This window comes from Lethenteron reissneri, chromosome 7 (genome assembly GCF_015708825.2).
Source record: "Lethenteron reissneri isolate LAM-NWPU_2019-01 chromosome 7, ASM1570882v1, whole genome shotgun sequence".
NCBI classification, from domain to species: Eukaryota; Metazoa; Chordata; class Hyperoartia; order Petromyzontiformes; family Petromyzontidae; genus Lethenteron; species Lethenteron reissneri.
In genome coordinates, this window is record NC_083785.1 from 12,169,653 (window position 1) to 12,184,174 (window position 14,522).

At 42.9% G+C, this 14,522-nt stretch overlaps 2 protein-coding genes across 11 annotated transcripts in view; both read left to right on the top strand.

Moving 5' to 3' along the window:
- LOC133357857 (A-kinase anchor protein 9-like) overlaps window positions 1-3,611 on the top strand; it is a 49,025-nt gene extending 45,414 nt beyond the window's left edge. For 5 of the 6 annotated variants that reach the window (XM_061576003.1, XM_061576026.1, XM_061576044.1 and 2 more), the window contains one exon: window positions 882-3,611. The gene's annotated coding sequence lies outside the window, so the exon portion shown is untranslated. The remainder of the gene's footprint in view (window positions 1-881) is intronic. The other variant, XM_061576010.1, reaches the window with a different exon arrangement.
- Window positions 3,612-9,348: 5,737 nt separating this feature from the next.
- The window catches only part of BCAS3 (BCAS3 microtubule associated cell migration factor), a 30,712-nt gene continuing 25,538 nt past the window's right edge, over window positions 9,349-14,522 (top strand). For 3 of the 5 annotated variants that reach the window (XM_061576302.1, XM_061576315.1, XM_061576323.1), the window contains exons 1-4: window positions 9,349-9,415; window positions 13,184-13,252; window positions 13,899-13,953; window positions 14,316-14,391. In XM_061576302.1, the coding sequence (XP_061432286.1) occupies window positions 13,185-13,252; window positions 13,899-13,953; window positions 14,316-14,391 (199 nt within the window). In that variant the 5' untranslated portion in view covers window positions 9,349-9,415; window position 13,184. Of the gene's footprint in view, window positions 9,416-9,856; window positions 9,988-10,225; window positions 10,265-13,183; window positions 13,253-13,898; window positions 13,954-14,315; window positions 14,392-14,522 lie in introns of those variants that run through there. The other 2 variants (XM_061576307.1, XM_061576314.1) reach the window with 2 other exon arrangements.

Genomic DNA, 14,522 nt, shown 5'->3' on the forward strand with positions numbered 1-14,522 from the left:
ATCAAGCAGGTGGTGTTGTTCTGAAGTGGCATGAGATGAATGTGTTTGCATGCAACTTTGTGTGTTGTTATTCTCTTGTATAGCTTTCTCCGCATACTCCGGTTTCCTTTTACATTTCACTTAGGAATTGAATTGGCAATGCACAGGACTTTCCTTGAAACGTCTTAAGACTCTACGAGGCTCTTCTGTATGAATAGAGCATTATTAATAAAAAAAAATATATATATACGTAGCTTGGCTAAGTATCTATAAGAGCTTTTTTTTTGGGGGGGGGGGGGAGTGGGGGTTGTCTTCGTTTCACTCTCTGGTGCATGAATTCTTAAAAACAAAAATTCTAAATTTTACTGTGATTTTAAAGGAACCCTTTCCCCTCCCCCCCCCCAACTAAGTTGATAATTTCTCATAAGATTTCCTCACAAAATTCTGATCATGTCTATTATTTGGACCACGGAGTGTCCACCAGCCTTCACCTTGAATGTCAAGCTCAGCTTTACACCGTTTATGCCGTAGTAGTCACATGTTCCACCACTAGGTGGCCACACTGAACAGTTGACGTCCTCAGGAAAAGGACTGCGCACACCAAAAAGTTATGGGGTGTGATCACCGTAGGTGAAATGCAAACAAATCGTAGCAGTCCACCACACTGGACATGATGTATGCGAAGGTTAATTGACATTGACGAAAAATTGTCTTTGAAATTGGGTGGGGGGAGGAATGGAGGGTGTGCATTCAGTTCACTGAAAACTGGTTCCCAGAACCCTGCTGTTCAGGACTGGTTTGTGGGGTTTTGATAAACACTGAGAATGGAATACTTTTGACACAGAGAGTGCAAACATGCATACATAATAACATGTCCTGCTTGTGTTGTGTTCGTGTTACAGAGACGTCGTCCTTTTCACGTCTGGCCAAGAAGCCCTGAGCTGCACATCTCCTTTGTCTTCGGGAGAGAGCGCCTCCAACTCAACTTCCAATGAACTCTGCTTAACTAAATAATACATTGTTTTAGCTCTCAATGCCCCATGTGTCTCGAAAGACCTTGACACCACGGTCAGAAAATACATATTTTATGAAGAAATATAACTTAGTTGTTATTTGTCTTTGTGTCTGTTTAATTTAGTTGGAATGTCACTTGCTGGTCTTTACAAGGTAATGATGTTGTTTCAGTGCAAGGTAGTACACTACAAGAATGATTAAATTCAAGAAGAGATCCCCAGTGCAAGGTAGTGCACTACAAGAATTATTAAGTACAAGAAAAGATCCCCAGTGTTAAGGTAGTGCACTACAAGAATGATTAAGTTCAAGAAGAGATCCCATCACTGGTGATAACTCTACCTCTAGCAATGAACTTTAATTTAAACCCTCGCACAAGGTGCAACTCTAGTCCTAGCTTAAACCCTATGACAAACCCTAGTCCAATATCGAGCCTTATATATCCAGCCCTTTCTATTAGCTGAAATGGGAACAATTAATGTGGTCGTGTTTTTTTAACGTAAAAAGGTGGCACGTTATGTTTTTTCTCTCTGATGTATTTATGTTCAAAGTATGAGTGATAGACTTAGTTGATCAAATGTAGAAATACACTTTTTAGATCTTGTTTTGTAACAGCCTATTCAGATCTTGCCGAAGTCGAGAACTTGCACTTTAATGTGTAACACGATTGCCGTTCCAGTGGTTGAGGGATAATTTTCACGGTCCTTTATTTCTATAGTGTAGGGGTTTCTAAATCCAGGCCTCACGACTTAACACGGTATACCTTCCCATGCTTAGCAATCTCTGTTCAAACACAAATTAAGTTGTTACCGTCAGCGCACGTGCATGATGATTGCTAAACACGCCTCGCATTACATAGGTAATTGCTGTTTTAGATTAAGCTTGCTCAGAGATCACCTGAAACACACACAAGATCGCTATCTTAATTTCAATTGTCAATCTGAGAGGAGACGTGTTTAACACCGATGTGTGTAGCATTGTAAATATTAGTTTGTATGTTGAGCAGAGAACATGGAAATCTATATCATGGTGGGTCATAAGGACTGTAATTTGGGGAACGGTGTTTAGAGTGCAGTTATTTATTTACTACTTTATTTATTATAGAATATTGCTATTTTCACCCTCCCGCGTTAAGACAGTCTCCTAGTCAATGTTGAAATAAAATGAGGGTTAATTACTGCAGTATCTACAGTGTGTAGTACTTGCATAACTAATGTTAACCCATGCAGCAACAAACACTCCTATAGGCTAAAGTTTCTCATTCAGAATCGATACTTTATTTCTTTACTATTTTATCAATTAGTCATCAATATTATTTAGTGTTGCTCTTTATATACAATTTAATCAATAAATGAGCATCGCTGAATATAAAAGCATTGGCTATATCCACACTTGCACGATATGCATTGCAGCTTATGCAATGTAATTAATGTAACTAATATAATGAAAATCTCAGGTCGGAAATGAAAACTATTTGCACCAACATGCAAACATTCCATATTTATATTAACTTAATATACAACTTTATATTTTAGCAGAGACTCTTCTGCAACGGTTATCGGCTACAGTATTTACATGTTATCTCAAAAATGTTAAAACGATTGTGCATGTCGGTCAAAGTAAATATAACATTGAGCCCATGGCAATAGGTTTCTCTGAACATCAATGATCCCCTTTAACATTAGTAAGAGGGGCGGTTGTTGCTTACAGTTATTTCCACATTGTCTTATAGGCTCTGCGATGTGTTTTTGGGTTGTACTGTGTGTTGTTAGACATGATGTCTTGACGTCTACGTCCAGGGAGCTTCTTCAGCAACTCAACAAAACATTCAGTTTCTCAACAAGCTCCGAGCACATGCAGAAAAATGTTGGACATCATGCTGAACAACACACGGTATAACCAGAAAATGTATCAGAGGGCTGTACAGCACAACCGACGAAACCCACATTTGAGTATCACTTGTTGCCTTCGTTTAAACAAAGCTCACCTCCGTATTGCAAGTGTGAGATATATAGCTATGCAACTCCTTCATGCTACTTTGAGCAAGTGTCATTTATGTTGAGGGTATCGCTCTAAGCCGTCCTGAAAGAAGCATAACATCTCATGTCTACCCAGTGCCTGGGCCAATTCTCAAGAACACTTGTAGCAATTTTCATAAAATTCCTTAGGTGGAAATCACTTGAAAATGTTTGTGTGTGTGTGCAACTGGCATCTAATCAGTCTCAGTAAGATTTGGGTGTGCGGATGCTGATTAAAGAGAACAATTATGGTCCCCCACGGGTTCTTCCCAGTCCAGCATTACAATGCCAGCCAATCTTATCCATTTTCACATCACACCTTTGTACACTTGAAAAAAAATCATAGACCGTTGAATTGTCAATGTTGATACGATTGTAATTATAATAAAGAGAATAAAATAGTTTTATTATAAGTCTATAAATTAATCTCGTGTCAATATTTCTTGTGTTTACGAGGCTACAATGAACTTTTTGGAAACTGCGTGTTTGCGATTCAAAGGGCACAGAATATGCTGCCACTGCAGTGTGGTGAATGTGTTTACGGTGAACTTGTACACCTTATAATCTACCCTGTACATGCAATAAAAACTAACGTGTTGAGCACCCTCGGCAATAACGAGGTCACAAATTACGACTCGTGTGTGCTTTTAAGCTCCAGTGCTATGTGCACTTTGAAGTTTGCTCACGCTCTGATTTTCCCCAATGTTGGTTTGAACATTAATCTGTCATGCTTTTAAGTTTATTATATTTTTGCTAAAGTACCATCGATGGCATTAGCCAAAACCTAAAAATTACATACTTTGTTCAACCACTGAACCGACCAAATAATTTAATTATTTTAAAGGCAAATGGGTAAATCACGGGTGCATACACTTGTCTCATCATTGTACTGTCAATAATGACGTTTTAACTAATCATACAAGATCAGGTATATATTTTTACAAGTGTATACCTACTCTTTGGTTCTTTCGGTAAAGGCACGTAGGTAGAAAAATAAAATAAGAAATATATCACGACGTTTCGATCGCAACACAAGCGGTCGTCCTCAGGCGGAAAGAATAATCCATCAGTGGAACTGCTGAATCTAGCGAGAGAGCAGTCACAACAAGAGGTTATTTACGTGGCGATGGGCAAGCAAGCGGGAGTCTGAGCTGTGTATACCATGCATGAACATATTTCAACTATTGTATTACGACTATAGAGATAGTAGTAGGTTTTTATCCCTTTTAAACTCAGTTTTGTACCAGTTAAAATGGTAAAAACCTACTACTATATTTTGCCACTGGTAAAAGAGATCTCATAGTGATTATAGAGATGTTTATTAATCAAATGTCCGGATCGGAATATATTCTGGAAGTATCCGATGAGCTCTAAAGCTCTTTTTTACAGATGTCCAGGAGGACAGGTCAGAACGTTACAACAATGAACAATACAACAACACGATAGGAGTGCACAGTACAGGGTTTTTCAAAAAGATGGAACCGATTTGAAATCGCTATATCCCTGCAACCACGAACCGCCCATGAATGAAACTCTTACCACTTGAAAGGGTGGGGCATAGTGAGGAGGGCGGGGCATAGAGTTTTAAATGATGACCGCAAGATGCCTCTCCCAGCGCACAAACAGCCCCTAGCCTCAGTCATTCGCTAGATGGTGACCCCGCAACATAAGGCGTGTTGCGTTCTGCAGTTCAGGAAGACTGAATCCGTAATTGCGGTGCAGCGTGCGTTTCAACAGCGTTTTGACATTGATCCGCCAATGTCAAAGAGCATTCGTCGTTGGTATCGACAATTTGAGGAAGCAGGCTACTGTTGATGTAAGGGGAAGAGCACAGGGCGACCACACACCTCAGAGGAAAACGTGAGAAGAGAGGCGTTTGGGACGAATTCAACTATCGTCTCGATGTTGTCCGTACAGCAGGCGGAGGGCATATAGAGCATTTATAAAATGGTTAGTAAAACTTGATAACTCATTAAACCGTTTGTAACTTTTTGTGTAATTGTAACATGTTGCCATCGTGAAATATACTGCTTTGGAATTGGGTCAATCTTTTTTAAACACGCTGTATAAGGAAGGTAAAAACATCACTTTAAAAATAGATACAAATAAAACTAAGCTTTTTAATCTTACCAGGTAAAGCCCACCGAGCTATTATCATCTTGTTTTAGAAGCTACCTGAATGATAAGCAGCTCAACGAAGTGGCTTATGTGGAAATTTACAGCAGCATTATAATAAAAATAATGCAGACGCATGTTTGTAAATGTGTAGGGGAGGATTTGGAGACAATCCACGCGACCACGGGGAGAACACGCGTGTCGTCTCCAAGCCAATGATTCTGATGTAAATGTTGTCCATCGCTGTGACTGCAGTGTACAAGGCGGTACAGATGTCTCGTGACCCCTCAATTATCGTGTTTTTCTATTGTTGTAACGTTTTGCAACCTACCCCTACTGGACATATTATAGCTCATTCGATTCCTCCGGTATAAATAAATATTCTAATTTTGAATGAACCTTCTGAACTTGTGTTTCCCTTGAACATGTGCTTTCCACGAAGCACGATTTTATAAGCAAGCAAATTCTGCACCTGTTTCAGCTTTCAAAGTGTCACCACTGGTCAATCCTGTTATATAATTGTACAGTATTCGTTTATTGCATTGCCTAACTAAGCCAGAAACAAATGTTTATTTTTTGTAATTTAGGGTAACCACCTTTTGATTTTAACTAAAGGTAACACCCAAAAGTGCTGTGCTTTAAAGCCATGTATTTATATCCTGGCAAGCAGTTGTTTGGAACAACTAAGTCAGACCATGAAAGCTATTTGAGGAATCAAAACAGACCAGTTTGCAGTAAACATCGCATATATAATGTGCTGTCCGTAATTAGGATGTATGTGTATGGTGGAAACGCGATTGTTAATCCACTGCTAGATGACCGCCTTCAGTGGGGCAAGTGCATGGAGGTGGTGTGATCTCAAAGTTGATTCAGGATTGGATTGGGAGCCAGTGGAGCAATCAGAGACTTAGGGTAATAATGTAGTCTTATACTGGTAGGAACCTCCTGGTTACACCAGCCCACAGGGGATTATTGTGTCCGTTCGTCCGTCGTGCAGGGAGGGGCTGGGTGGAGAGGGAGGGGCTGGGTGGGGAGGGGCTGGGTGGGGAGGAGCTGGGTGGGGAGGGCTGGGAAGGGAGGGGCTGGTAGGGGAGAGGCTGGGTGGGGAGAGTGGGGAGGGGCTGTGTGGGGAGGGTGGGGAGGGGCTGGGTGGGGAGAGTGGGGAGGGGCTGGGTGGGGAGGGTGGGGAGGGGCTGGGTGGGGAGAGTGGGGAGGGGCTGGGTGGGGAGGGCGGGGCTGGGTGGGGGGCGGGAGGGGTGGGGCTGGGTGGGGAGGGGCTGGTCACCCCGTGGTGCCCTTATAAAACTCAACGTTTAACCTACTCACGCCGGCTTGTGCCCGCCCTCACAGTCGGGCATATTTGCGGAATACACCACGCCGCCGTTGACCCTGGCCATTGACCGAGCAACCCAACGTTCCTACCAGCTCCCTCCGCAGGAATGTGTTTTAAGGGTGTGGGTAAAGAGTTTGGCAGTGACATTTCGGACTTTTGAGATGAGTGATATGGGGTAGCCATAGAGGAGAATAGCAGCAGTCCCGTTGGGATGAAGGCATTGATGAGGGTTTCTGTGACATCCGAAATAAGAAATGAAGGAGATGTTACACAGATGGAGGTATGAGGTCCTACAGTGTTGAGATCTGGGAAGAGAACACAAGCTCAGAATCAGTTAGTCCATCAGTATCTACTCATCTGGAGATTACATATACCTAATGAGATGACACATTGTGCATCTTTCAAGGCCAGATTTTCAGCAATACAGAATCAGTACATTTATGCTGGCGAATCTGATGAGCTATGAAGCTCTTTTTCATAGATATCCAGTAGGGGCAGGTAAGCAATTTACAACCAACAATACTGAAAACAATAGGAGTGCAAAGTAGAGAAAAGGTAAGCAAGTCACTTGAAATATATAAATACTAATACAGTAGAAAGTACAAATGGCATAAGTACACACATTCCTGCTGATTTTTCAACACTAAGTGAGAGTTTGGGAAAGGCAGGAAAACAACAACAAAAAGAATCCCAGACCACACCAAAACAACACACAGTCCCACAATAAAATGTAAACTATAAATACACGGGTAAGGATTAAAGTTCTTAAATGACATTTGCAAATGTGGTTGTATCAAGCACTAATCTGTTTGAGGGTATTTTTGAAGGAAACTTTACAATGTTAAGGGAGGAAACAGGGCTTTTTCAAAACGTTGTATATCGAGTGTTTTAGAAGATTACATTTATGAAGCCAAGATTTCACCAACTATACCAGTGTTAGCCAGTTACCCAGCTGCAGTCATTAACAACAGAGTTATTTAACACGTAGGCTTTCGCGAACAATACTGTATTAAACTAGATTCGAAGCTTTCGTGACTGCTCTTTGGTTCTTTTGGTAAAGTCACGGAGAAAATAAACTCAAATAATAATAGAATAAGACGTTTCGGTTGCAACTAAAGCAACCATCATCAGGTATGAATGAATGATGGATGTTGTTTCTGTGTTTTACCAATCATTCTTACCTGATTATGGTTGCTTGTGTTGCGACCGAAACGTCGTATTCTATGATTATTTTATTTTCTACGTGACTTTACCGAAAGAACCAAAGAGTAATACTGTATTATCCACAATAGAAGGTTTTTTTGGGGTAAGATTGCGTACATAGAAATGTGTCGTTAAACCCTACACCACCCTACACAGTCAATTTGTAAGGTTTGTCACAGAATATCCCAATTCGTTACTAGTTCAGCACACCAGTGTGTTTTAGAGAGTGAACCAACAACATTTACAAATCGAGTCCGACGTTTCGCCCCTAATGGGCGAAACGGTGGTGGTTGGTTTAACGACACATTTATATTTGCGCGATCTACCGCAAAAAAAAAACCCCTTTTATGGATTATAGAGTTATTGTTTGGGTGAAGAGGAGCCCAGCCAGTAACCAAGCAGGAAACTCGAGCCACAGAACACATTCCTGCGGAGGGAGCTGGTAGGAACGTTGGGTTGCTCGGTCAATGGCCAGGGTCAACAGCGGCGTGGTGTATTCCGCAAATATGGCCGACTGTGAGGGCGGGCACAAGCCGGGGTGAGTAGGTTAAACGTTGAGTTTTATAAGGGCACCACGGAGTGACCAGCCCCCTCCCCACCCCCCACCCAGCCCCTCCCCACCCTCCCCACCCAGCGCCTTCCCACCCTCCCCACCCAGCCCCTCCCTGCACGACGGACGGACGGACGGACACAATAATCCCCTGTGGGCTGATGGGACCAGTGGGTTTCTACCAGTATTATTTCTAAAAACTGCAGTGGTATGATTTTACAATAACATACATTATTGAAACCCAGTAAACTTCAGCCCTCCACCTCTGCTTTATGGTGACTGAATCAGTCGTGTTATTAAGTTTTTTTTTAGTCAATTGCTGTTACGTTAGTACGCGTAAATAAAATATTGGATGTTAACTACATTCTAAAAAAAAGAATAAGAAACATTATTTATTTGCAGTATACTGGACAGCCCCCATAACTTAAAATGCTCTCCATCCAATTAGCCTGACTTAGAGAGGTTTTTTTTGTATATGTCTTTACAAAAACATTTCAGATTGGCAAAATACTAATTTTACTTGAGTCATTAAAATTACAAATCTTACTGGAGTAATGTGACGAAGGCACACATTACAAATTCAGTGTTTTGTGTAATTAATAGCCAACTTTCGTGACAAGAAAGTTTTCTTTCATACTTATGTGTGTGCAGTATTATAATGCAGTTGTCTTTTTTGTTCTCTGATTTCTATTCGCTTGATTGTTGCATTTTTATCCCACGTTTTCACGTTTGTCATTTTGACACTCGCAAATGAGACTAACCCTGGTCTCTCTGGTCATTTCTCAACTTGTTAAACAAAATAAACATATACTTTAACACACAATACCAATTACTTCCATGGTGGGTCATTTAAATGCCAATTACAGAGTACAAATGTAACGAAATTACACATTTAATGTACACACCTAGAATGTGTGGCATCTCAAAAATAGCCCCAACAACATGAAACCGTGACCAAAAGGGCACGACTCCTATTGGCCGACACAGCCGACCAATCAGATCGCCGTATCTTACGTCACCACCCCCCCCCCCACTCACCTCCTTCCCCTCTCCCACCCACCCTATCCCCCCCCCACCCCCCGCAACAACAACATCTCGCGAGACTTGGAGGGGGCGAGGTGGTTCCACGCAAGCGAGCGCGCAAGATCTCGCGAGAAGTGGATGTAAACAAACCCCTTGCTGACAAGCGCTGGGCTTTGTGTCGAGGTGAGGCTGACGTTGTTGATACATTTTTTTCCCCCTCACGGAAATGTTTTTCCGAAAAAGGTTACAGTTCGAGGATAAGACTAAGACGACGAAGACGACGATGTTTAATTCCCCTGGTGTTTTAAATTGTTGTAATTACATCGTTGTTTCTATTGCGGTGGCCGAGAGGGCCGCTTTATGCTGGAGCGTCACTCGCGGCGTGCAGATTCGGCTTTTGAGACAAAAAAAATGTTGGAAAATATATTTCCCATCGATTGTGCTACTTTAAATTCTACAGTAATACTTATCGCCCGTTCGCCGGATTAGTTAATTTTTTTAACAATAAAAAACTATCGATAAAGTTATCCGAACAAAACAAAGGGAGGGCCCTTTGATTGAACGGGTGGCTGAACGGCGACGAATCGGGGCACCGCGGGGGGCGCTGCTGCCGGCTTGTCGTGCGATTCTTAGGGTTCAAGGGGGGCTCATAGAACCAGAGGAGGACATCAACAACAACAGCAGCAACAACAACAACAGCAGCAACAACAGCGGGGGTGGTGGGCGATTAGGCCGCCTCATCGCCGGCTGAGGCTGTAAGCGTCTCTCCTCAGACTCCCTGGCTCATCTCTCTATCTGTGTGTGTGCCTTGGTGTAAGCGCAGCAGCAGAGTTAGGCGCCGTTATCGAAGCGTGGCACAGTTAACAAAGTGCCCTCTCCCCCCTCTCCTCCCTCTCTCTGGGTTTGTTTGTCAACACTTGACGGCTGTCTTCGGGCCCGGCCATAATAACGTGGAATTTCCATCGCTTGCTTCGGGTGGTAGCGGCTGTACAAAAACAAAACACACGGGCTGAGAGAAAAGATTGCGATACTGTGAGCTGAAAAAGGCGTCTGGGACCTATTATTTGAAATTGTTGTGGTCATCGATGGAATTGTTTCGTCTTCAGGCCAAGTGAACGTTGCATAATTATTATTTACGGCCGTGTTTTTTCCCATACGTGGTGAAGTATGGTGAAGTAATCTCCACCACGTGTGGAGGGACGCACTCATCCAGCAGTGGATTGCCCAAGAGGGGTTTACGTCGGTGTAACACGTTCGCTTTCGCGACTAATATCCATACGATGTTATTTGGAGTTAGATCGCTTAAATATAAGTGTCTTCCCCTCCCAAATGACCTTTACACCTGAGGTACTCACAAGTGACATCACATTTATGCCCTCTATTTAAGAACGAAACAGGATTTCTCCACAAATCTGGCTGTCGCCTGATGTTGGTTGCTGTAATTACTGGCGAAACGTCGTACTCAGATTGTAAATGTTGTGGCTTGGCTCGCCAACACACCGGTTAGTGCTGTACTAGTACACTATACACTACACTACTATACACTACACTATACACTACTATACACTAAACTCTACACTATACACTACACTATACACTATAATACACTACACTATACACTACAATACACTACACTATACACTACTATACACTAAACTCTACACTATACACTACTATACACTACACTATACACTACACTATACACTGCACTACACACTAGTGCTGTACTAGTGACGAATTGGCCACGGTATGTTTACGTGACAAACCTTACTAGTTGGCTGTGTCGGGTGGTGGTGGGTTTAACGACACATTAACGCCATCTACCCCAAAACAAAATCTATAGGGTTAAACGTGATTTGAAGCTTTCGTGACTGCAACAATCCATACTCTTTGGTTCTTTCGAAAGCTTTCCCACCTGATGATGGACGCTTGTGTTGCGCCTGAAACGTCGTTATTTATTTTATTTTATACCTACGTGACTTTACCGAAAGAACCAAAGAGTAATGAAATGAAAGTATCTCAAGTTTGTAGTGCAGTGCGTTAACCACAAAAGTAATTGTGATGATTTTTTTAACAACGCATCAACATCACTGCTTTTGGAAACTGTCAGTACAGTATTCTGAACGATGGTTTTCTCTCCATCCTAACTTGTGACCTGGTGATGTGTATGGCGAACGTGATGTTATAGCAATACGGTCCAACGTGAATAGACGATTAGATTACTGTGGTTGGACACCAGGGTTATTGGGAGTTGACCTCACCTGGGTAGAGGCTAATTCTCACTCTCTGTGAGCTCGCGGCCATGTGAGAGTGACACGGGGCTGTGTCGGTCCCGTTGTTATTGCCATGCTGCGAGCCACAGCATTTGACTCTGCTTAACCGCATCAAGTCACGTTCGGATTGATTTTACCCAGAGTTCGATAAATAAACCTGTGTTTAAAAAAAATAAACCGATCGAACGGATGTTCTCATACAGTTTCCCCTCGGTAGTGTTGGTCGCAATATGTAAATTGCCTAAAGACAGGGGGAAGATTGCGACACAACCTCCATTGCGCGTGTGTTTTTGACTTTCGCGATTTCTTGATAGCCGTGTATGTTGACTATTGAGAGTTAGACAGGCTTGGTGGGTGTCGGATTCTAATACCGAGGCAGACGTGCGTGTTGTTGCCTTGTTGTGGGCGAGACAAGCGTGTGTGTTGAGTGTGTGTCAGGCGTGTGTGTTGTTGACTGTTGAGTAGAAAGTTAGGTGTGTTTTGACTCGATAGGGTTATGCAGGATTGTGTGTGTTTGACTGTTGTATGTGAGACATGCGTGTGTGTAGAGTGTGTGTCAGGCGTGTGTGTTGTTGACTGTTGAGTAGAAAGTTAGGTGTGTTTTGACTCGATAGGGTGATGCAGGATTGTGTGTTTGACTGTTGTATGTGAGATATGCGTGTGTGTAGAGTGTGTGTCAGGCGTGTGTGTTGTTGACTTGAGTAGAAAGTTAGGTGTGTTTGACTCGATAGGGTGATGCAGGATTGTGTGTGTTTGACTGTTGTATGTGAGACATGCGTGTGTGTTGACTGATGGGAGTGAGGGAGGTGTGTGTGTGTGTTGAGTTGACAGTGAAGCAGACGTTTGTGTTGACTGTTGTAGGTGAGACATGCGTGTGTGTTGACTGATGGGAGTGAGGGAGGTGTGTGTGTTGACTGATGGGAGTGAGGGAGGTGTGTTTGTTTACTGATGGGAGTGAGGGAGGTGTGTGTGTGTTGAGTTGACAGTGAAGCAGACGTTTGTGTTGACTGTTGTGCGTGATACAAGCGTGTGTATTGACTGTACAGTGAGGCAGGTGTGTGTTGACTGTTGTAGGTGATACAGGGGTGTGTTGACTGTTAGGGCGAGGCAGGCTTGTTTATCTGCTGTAGGTGATACAGGTGCGTGTGTTGACTGTAGTGATTGAGGCAGGTGTGTGTTGAATGGAGAGAGCGAGGCAGATGTGTGCCTATTGGAGAGTGAGGCAGGCGTGTGTTGACTGTTGATGGTGATGCCAGGGGTGTGTGTTGAAATGTTAGGGTGAAATAGGGGCCTCGGTTAGCACACTGTACTATTATCCCAATGACCTGAATTACATTCCTGGTCAAGGCTAACATCAGTGGTAAATATTTGAACTCATTCAGGGCATCCCATAGATAGACTTAACCTTAAAGCAGAACCTTCTATGATGTATAATCATCAGCACTGAGGAGACAAAGGTGGCTGGGCGTAGTGCTGGCCATACCACTCTCTGGTATAATATTCCGACCTTCATAGTAGCACACTAACAGCACTTTCTCCCGCAGCCTATGTCGGCTGTATTTGGGATACTGTATTTGTCTTTGGTCCAGACGGGCGCGTGTGTTGGAAGTGTTGTGGTTGAAACAGGTATGTTTATTGACTGTTGAAGTTGAGACAGGTGTTTTTGCATCTATTTCAGGATGGAATCTCCTTGGCGAGCGAGCCGGTGCAGTGCTGGTGGAGCCATCGTGCGTCCTCAGCCAGAGACGTGCGTTGTTGACTCACTTTACAAACACCGATGTCATCGTCATCATTGTGCCATCGTCCATGTAGTTATGTTCCCACTAAATAAATAAAACAACTCTCACGTTGCGTAATGGTGCCATCATCAATATCAGTCCTGTTCTGGCCAGTGCTGGATTAAGGTCTCCCTCTTGCCATTGTCATCCCAGACTTTTCCGTGATGCCATAGTGCATCGCAGTCCTGCAAGGCGCTGATCTCATCGCTCCTCTACTGTGGTCGCCTTGAGCATATTTTCTGTTTTGGTTTCTATCCCATGAACACATCTGTTGGCCATCATCTCTTATGGCGATATGTAATTCCCAAACCCAATGACTTTTCTTACCAGTCAGTACGATGCCCATAAATTGTTTGTTTCCTCATCGTTGTGATTATCTTCTTGTCTCTTCATGTCAATCCAAGGACAATTGTACAGCGCAAACGATGAAATAGTTTAATGGTGCAGTTGAAGCAATGAATAATAAATACTCTGCTATGATGGCCAAATAAAATGCATTTCACTTATACCATAAACTCAACCGCTTTTGTAAATGTTATTTCTGCAGTCGTAACAGCTAATGTACACTTGGTCACACGTGTGATGTTGAATGCTGTGTTCTTGTGGATTTTGCAGAGAGCAGTCGTACATGGATAGTGTGTTTACATTCATACAAGATGTTGTGCCGCAGGTGAGGCTGCCCGAGCCACGCTCATTGTGTTAAGCAAACACTCATATTTACACCAAACCAGCTCCTCTGATTAGCACGCTTGGCTACGTACTGTGCGAAAAAAGTTCAATACATTCAAATAACTCTTTTGCACACACTGTTCACAAATAAGCTAATATTTAAGTTAATGGTCAGAATCGACTTTCCCCCATCTAGTTTATTTAACTGAAAACTAACGGTCTGCTCTTTTTAAATTTAGTCCTTTGCATTTGCCATGCTTTGTACGGTGTAGCCATCATGTGTTATGTGCTCGGAGTGATTTGCAGTTTGCGGTCATGGTTGATGTGTATGCCTGCTTGTTGTGCCTGCATGCTGAGTTGCAGGCATATGCAGGCAGCCCAGTAACAGATGAGAAGGAGCGTGTGGTGTGGGTACGCTTTGAGAAGGCTGATCTCAATGGTATGAACTAAAGGCACACTGCACACATGGCAGTCTCCAATGAATATTGCACATCCATTAACACATTCCGTATCTGAGTACACACACAATTATTATTTATGTTTGACGTAACACGTCTATTTTACACGCGT